The sequence below is a fragment of the Patella vulgata genome, chromosome 9 (assembly GCF_932274485.2).
Source record: "Patella vulgata chromosome 9, xgPatVulg1.2, whole genome shotgun sequence".
Classification (NCBI taxonomy): domain Eukaryota; kingdom Metazoa; phylum Mollusca; class Gastropoda; family Patellidae; genus Patella; species Patella vulgata.
In genome coordinates this window covers 22723468-22731462 of record NC_065887.2, presented here as the reverse complement: position 1 = coordinate 22731462, position 7995 = coordinate 22723468, and the positions used below count along the sequence as shown (strand labels likewise).

General features: G+C 34.5%; 1 protein-coding gene across 1 annotated transcript; it reads right to left on the bottom strand.

Annotated features, from left to right (window-relative positions):
• Window positions 1-868: 868 nt before the first annotated feature.
• LOC126831471 (uncharacterized) lies at window positions 869-3875 on the bottom strand. The gene is made up of 2 exons (XM_050561982.2): window positions 3736-3875; window positions 869-2995 (listed from the first exon to the last, which is right to left on the bottom strand). Exon 2 carries the CDS (start codon window positions 2979-2981, stop codon window positions 1869-1871), a length of 1113 nt encoding a protein of 370 aa, XP_050417939.1. The 5' UTR covers window positions 2982-2995; window positions 3736-3875; the 3' UTR covers window positions 869-1868.
• Window positions 3876-7995: the final 4120 nt, after the last annotated feature.

Here is a 7995-nt window from a genome sequence, read left to right as displayed (position 1 = left end):
TAGTGAAGACTGGGCCACTAAACAGTTTTTCTTTGTGGTTATGCGTTCTACATTTGCATAGCGGTGTTTCTTGTGATGACGTATTACACACAAGCGGCCATGACACCAGCCTGTTGAAATTAACGTGTCATATTGCGGCGGAAGCAATTCTTGATTGAGGGGGCTTTCATCTAGGTCCTTATAGGCGTGGGTCCAGGGGCCGCAATAACCTGGAGAAAAGAGTACTTGCGGCAAAATTGATTGGAGCCCCCCCCCCCCCCCCACTCCGCCGGACCTGTATATATTTTATATATTGAATTATAATGTATTATGGTAGCTGAAATATGTGCAGGATAAGATTCCTGGATGTCTGGAATAATTTATAGTTGTTATTATTACATGACTTATAATGTATAGGTCTGTAGTCGCGAAAATACTTAATTTTTGTATGCTACCTCCTTTCACATTTGTTCTATCAGCTTGGAAATTGCATATTCGCGTTTCTCGTCCCCCACAAGCCCTGAAACGACACGCGCATGTTAAAATTGGTATTGAAAGAATATTTTTCAAGCGAATGTCTGTCGCCATTTGGGATTTTGGTGGCCATATTGAATCAACCGTTTGTGAAATGAATCGCAAACTGTCCAAAATGAGTGCCCAACAAAACTTATAAATAGAGGATATTTGTCGTTTTAGAGTGAATAACATATTTTATTTCATCGAGAAGCAAGAAAACTTATATTTTCACGAATGCGTAGCATGAGTGAAAATATAAACGTTTTCTTGCTTAGAGATGAAATAAAATATGTTATTCACGACAAAACGACAAATGTTCTATTTATTTTATGATTTTACAATCATTTTAGGCAAAAACAACATGGACTACTGCTAGCCAGTGGAATAACACTTTTATTTCACTGATAAAACGCGGTATTCAACTACTGATCATAAAATAAAATGATATATTACACGGCGGTGATTTCGCCAATTATGTTTGTCACGGTTAATTTCAGAACATTTTTGGCCGTCATGTTGGATTGTCGGCTCTCCTGGAGATAGCCCATATATTTCAGGGGTAGCATTCTAGAACTGTTCAGGTTATCCTGCAAATAAACCCTATTGAAATTCGGTGTCACAAAAACAGTTTCACGGACATTTTATAAACATCTTGTCACAAATAACAGCTTGTCCTGCAGGTAAACCCTACTGAAATTTGGTGTCACAAATAACAGTTTCACTGAAACTTTATAAACATCTTGAAGAACAGAGTACCCTTTCTAGCAGCTTATATATATTTTATAAATTTGATAGTTCAGTTTCCTGGCTGTTGTTTTAAAAAAAAGAACAGAGAATCAGCTAAAAACGGAATGTGGAGATTTATTTTATACTTTTGTAACTTTTATGCTGGTTAATTTGATACCATAGTGGGAACACACTCACCCATACACACAGACATCTTTGATTTTATTTATATATATTTGTCATTTTAGACATAATGTTATTGCACTGATTTACGAATTGAACAACAACTGTCACGTTTTTTGTCCATATTCAAGCGAATTATTTTTCTCATGGCCGATAGGGATTTGGGGAAAGCTAATGCTATCTCTTGTTCAAAAAAAATAATCTGTTTGGTTTAGGATGAAGCGATGACACTTTCTGGTGTTTAGTCTGTACACAATGATTGGTTGAAGTTTTTAAAACTCCAATAAATTCATCATCTTTATAGAACTTGATAAAGCTTGGGCAGAGAATTCAATGTGCATGTCCATATACAAATAACATAAGATAAAACAAAAAGCCTTTGCTTCATGGCCAATATTCGGATCTCAAAAAGGGACGACTAATATTTCTTGAGATTCGTAGATTGAATTACATTATTGTCATAGTTATAACCATATTGACAAAGACGATGTATTGTAATTGTCTGAATCTGTCTTCGGGTCAGGTACAGTTTTGGTCACTTTCTTGCCTTTACAATGTAAATAAGAATAAGCATAAAGACCACGAACTCGGTTGTCTTCGCCGACAGCTATAACGGCACCACCACTCGAGCCACCACAGGTTGGAGCAGAATGTTGTAAGACAACACCTTCGTCTTCCTTTTTTTCTACAACGATTTTTTGTCCAATCGTCACCATTTTTGGTCCGCCATGTGGATGTGTGATCGCGATTGGCAACGCCAACTTCTGTTCATCAAAGTTCCAAAAATGTTGTTCTTTTTCCAGCTCGGCTTTGACCATATCAGGTACTGGATCAAGAGTTAAATAGACCCTGTCTGTGTCTGCTTCTAAAATGGATGAACATTTTGCATAAAGTCGTTCTCCATCATCAAATTCTCTAAAATAGATCGAAGCCCCTTTCACCAACTCCTCCGTCCAAGTTATTTCAGAAGATTGCCTCAACACGATTGAAAAATGATTATTATGAACGCAGGCTAAGCCACGAACGGAAGTCTCAGTCCCGTCATTCTTTTTAGTTTTAATTACAGCTCTGCACCGTCCTGAATCTGGCATAAAATCATGCTGAAAACCTGAAGGTATTTTCTGAAGAATAAGCATTGATTTATCTGTTTCTGCAAATGTGTGCATAAGGCCACTTGCCTTGGTTTGGATGGGAAATGAGTCTTCACTGTCATAATAAAATTCAACCAGACAGTTTTTAGCCTGTTGATCTGTCTCTACAACGTGATTATTGGTGTATATATAAAGTTTTCCTCGGTATTTCATCACAATTCCAGAACCAAATCGCATTGACCCATCTTCACATGTCACCGTTAATCTCACAACGCTGTTCCCAATGTCCTTAAGGTATCTGTACAATTTTTCCGTTCTGTAGTGTTCTGGTATATGATTGAGTTCAAACTCATCATACGGAATAAAGTTGTGATGGCCAGGATTTTTATCACAAGGAACTCCGCCGCCAAGAGAAGGAACTGCTTCGGTAGCTATCTCCACTTGAAGATCATAAACGGAGAATTGTTTATCGTCCTGGTGTTCCATTGTCCGTTGATCTCCTATATTACAAATAAAAAGGGAAAATATTAATGGACTGATTTATTATATATTCACAAGAAACCTTTTAAAATATTAGACGGTGTTGAATTTTTGCAAACACGTGTATCGGAGGCCGAAGAAACGATTCGGACTAGACGTTCCCCGTGCAACCTCCACTGTAAATTATCTATTTAAAAGGGTTTAATTAATATACTCTTTGGATAAACCCAACTACAGCAAAAATGAAACAATCTGCGCATTGCGTTTTGACAGGCGTGGGATGCTACACTTTCTGAATGATAATATAAGACATACAGTATATATAAGGTTCAGAAAAGTAGGACATACCACCATTTCATTCACTACAGTGTAAGACGGTCTGTATTGGACTGTATTGTAAAATACGCGTAGCCTACCTAATTATGTGAAATAAAGTTACTCTCCATTTCTCTGATCAATGAACAATAACCTTGATGATTGGTCTGAATTTTGAAAGACAATTGTTTTACGTGAATGTGTGAACAGTTCTGCTCCGATTGGGCTAATGAAGACTGGTATCAATACGTCAGCTCTTTGAATGTATTATTGATCCACATGTACTCAGAAGTCTATATATATATATATATATATAGTCCAATATGTTTACATTATATAGAACAATAGAAATTGTTTACCTGATAATATTTTTTTTATAAGTATATAGATATAGCTAGCGGATAATGTACATGTTATTGTTTAGGTCAATATAAATATTACTTACTTGATTTATTAGCCAAATTATATTCTTCTGTGGTTTGTTTTTCACCAAAGTTGTAGGCCTATATATCGTAGAAGTATGTTGACGTCATTTGGTACAAATGAGCGTGTATAACCGGTCATGGCTATATTTAGTAGTTTACTTACATATATATTCGCGTGGGGAAAAACATTCTTAACTACTGAAGCATATCGTTGAATGTTGTGCCATTATCAAACCTGTTTGAGGTAAATGTGTATATACATACTGAAATGATTATCATACTTTTTGTCCTGTTAGTAAATGTACCTATAGATTAAAATTATCATTTGTCTTGTCTGTGAATATATATATTATATATTATTTGTCATATTGTTATAACTTTATGTACATGTTTATATTGTATGCTGTCCTCAGTGGATGTTTCGATACAATAAAATCTTATCTTATCTTATCAGTCCAAATAAGAGGATAACGGGCGTCGTGATATACGTATTAATCAGACGGGGATTTCTAAGGTTATTTATATCAACCAACACTTAGTTTACCCATTATACCTACTGAATCATGTCAGTAATTCAAAGAATTAGATAAGGGTGTGTGAGATACGAATTAGTTTGTTAATCTGACGGAAATCCCAAGGATATTTATGTCAACGGCATTCATTCCCCGATAATTCGGTAATTTTCGTCGTTTCATCTTTGATTTTGAGCTATGCAGCCTAATATTGCCGAGTTTTCTAATGAATCTGTCAGATTGAAATCAACAAAACAATGAAAAGTTTATTTTTATGTGTAAAATACCTGCTCGTATTGGACCATAATGCTGAGCGTACTATCCTCCCGGACAATGATAATGACACTGAACTTGCAAATTTATTCTCTGATTTCTTTCAAATAAAAATACAGAAAATACGAACTGAACTTGATGATTTAAATAAAACTATTGACTTTAACGCTTATGATTTTGATAAGTTAGAAAATTCTGTTTATTTAGAAAATTTTAACTTGGTTAGTGAATCTTTTGTTTTAAAGCTAATTAAATCGTCTGCTCCTAAATCTTGTTCATTAGATCCTGTTCCGACTTCTGTTCTTAAGGACTGTCTAGACGAAGTTATTCCAGTTTTTACCAATATTATTAATTCTTGTATATCATCCGCTACTATTCCCGTTTTCAAACGAGCTTATGTTACCCCGTTAATTAAAAAGTCTACACTAGATCCTAATGTTTTTAAAAATTACAGGCCAGTCTCTAACTTAAGTTTTATTTCTAAAATATTGGAGAAATGTATTGCTTCTCAGATAAAGGCCCATCTAGATGATAACTGTTTGTATGAACCATTTCAAAGTGCTTATAAACAATTTCACAGTACCGAAACATCTTTAACCCGGGTTTCAAATGATATTTTAATGGAAATTGATAATAGAAAATGTACATTTTTAATTTTATTAGATTTATCTGCTGCTTTCGACACGGTGGACCCTTCCGTTCTTCTACGTAGACTTCAATTTAAATTCGGTATTTGTGGCTCTGCATTAAATCTTTTAGAGAGCTATCTTGTGGGTAGGAAACAGTGTATTTTAGTTAATTGCAAATCGTCGTCTGAATCTGTTTTGTCACCTGGGGTTCCCCAAGGTTCTGTTCTTGGTCCGATTTTATTTACCCTCTATACGTCACCATTAGGAGATATTGTCAGAAAATATGGTCTCAGCTTTCATTTGTATGCCGATGATACTCAATTATATATTTCATTTACACCTAATTGTCCATCTTCTTTCAATTTATCAAAATTGCAACTTGAGAACTGTATTAGTGAAATTAGAAAATGGATGTCAAAGAACTTTCTAAAATTGAATGATGATAAAACCGAATATTTGTTATTAGGCTCAAGGCATCAATTAAGTAAATCTGCACAAGATAACCCCCCTGTTGTAATTGGTAATTGTGATATATTTTCATCTTATTCTGCTCGTAATATTGGCGCTATCTTTGATAGTTTTATGCTTATGAGAGCTTAAGTAAATAATATTTGTAAATTGCGCTATTTTAATATTAGAAATATAGGTAAAATACGTAAATGTGTAACTGTAGAGGCCACTAAGTCACTTGTTAATTCTCTGGTCACTTCTCGATTAGATAACTTTAATTCACTTTTAGTTGGTTTACCTTTAAAGCTTATAGATAAATTACAAAAAGTACAGAATACTGCGGCTAGACTTGTTACTTTAACTAAGAAATGTGACCACATAACTCCTGTTTTATATAATTTACACTGGTTACCTGTTAAATATCGAACTGATTTTAAGATTTTATTACTTACTTTTAAATGTTTAAATAATTTAGCTCCTGTTTACCTCTCAGATCTTTTAGAACTTTATACACCTGGCCGAACATTACGTACATCAGATAAACTACTTTTAAAGCCCAAAACTGTTCAACTAGTCTCTTATGGTCAGCGCTCTTTTAGTTATCAAGCACCTGTTTTATGGAATAATCTACTATTTAGTTTAAGATGTTGTACATCTCTATATTCTTTTAAAAAACAACTTAAAACACATTTATTTAATCAGGCTTTTCACTGACTCTGTATACAATCGTTAACATGCCCATAATCTTGTTGTTTATGTGTGATTTACATTGTCACTTTGTAAAGTGCCCCTGAACATGTTATATGAAAGGGTCCACTATAAATATGCTGTAATAATAATAATAAATAATAATAACTAACGTCGAATTACCGATAATGGAAAACTTTTTTTTTTATTTGCCTTTGCCCACAATCCTATAAATTTCAATGTGACTTACCAAATGAAATTTTGGAAGATTGGGGAGAAACCTTAATAAGTGTCAGGTGGTGGTGGGGTTTGTGTATGGTGGTGGTGGGGTTTGTGTATGGGGGGGGGGGGCGCCCTTGAAGGTGATAAGAGAGTTGTATGAACGTGAACCAGAATAACCAGTATTTTTACAATAAATTTTCCAAATAACACCAAAATATGTGCATGTATTATTCCATCATCTGAAAATATCACAGATACATGATTGTCACTTTTTAATCTGCGTATTCAATCAGTTCTTTGGTTTTCTCATTTCCAGGTTCTTCTCTATCGTTCTTGGCGTGGTTTCTTTACACACTGAAATGTCAGTATTATAAAAGTCCCAATGCTAGGAAATAAATAATAAACACTTTACGGTATATAAAAAGATATACAAAGGCTATAGACTGCAAATAATAATAATAAGGATTCTTATATTGCGCTAAACTCCCGAACAAAGTGTCTGCTCAAAGCGCTAACAAAACTAAGTTCATCTGTATGAAGTTTTAAACAGGTATGTCTTTAAACGTGACTTAAATGTTGTTAGTGACGGGGCAGATTTGAGAGAAACGGGTAGTGAATTCCACTTAATTGCAGCTGCAACTTCCAAGGACTTGAATCCAAATGATTTCAATTTCCATGTAGGCACAACTAAGTTAAGTTGAGACTGAGATCTAAGATTTCTTGGTGGTTGGTAAAGTCTGAAAATATCATTCAAGTATGCGGGACCAGTTCCATTTAAACAACGATACACAATAGATAGAATTTTAAAGTCAATTCTTTCAGCGATACGGAGCCAATGAAGTGATTTTAATGCAGGGGTTATACTGGATCTAACAGGAGTTTTTGTGACTAGTCGAGCCGCTGAATTTTTAATTTTTTGCAGCCTTTGTAATAATTCGTTTGAGACGCCGAGGAGGAGACTGTTACAATAGTCTAGTCGTGAGAAAATTAGCGAGCGAGCAAGTGTAGCTGTGGCTTCGGTTGTGAGAAGATGACGAATACTACTAATGTTCTTTATATGATAGTAGCATGTTTTAGTAAGATGGTTCACATGACTAATCATGCTGTTGTTACTGTCTAAATAAACTCCAAGATTTTTTACTTTACTGGAGAGTTTGATCAAAGAATTTCCTACTTGAATGTTATCTATTTTTATTTTTGATATTCTTGATGGTGGTCCAATTAGAATAACTTCCGTTTTATCGTCATTTAATTTCAACTTGTTAAAAGACATCCATGATTTTATACTTGAGATACATGTTTCAATCTTCATAAGAAGATCATTGGATTGATTTGTTGCGGAAAAACTATCATATGATGTTAAATACTAAAATTTGTTATGATCTGTCCAAGTTGACTAGTATAGAGTGTGAATAAGATGGGGCCCAAAACGGATCCTTGAGGGACACCACATTGTAGGGTCACTGATGTTGAATAACTGTTTTTCACAATGACTGATTGACTTCTG

Bases quoted from the DNA above. Each gene is read 5' to 3' on its own strand.
- LOC126831471 (XM_050561982.2), bottom strand. From the start codon at position 2,981: ATGGAACACCAGGACGATAAACAATTCTCCGTTTATGATCTTCAAGTG.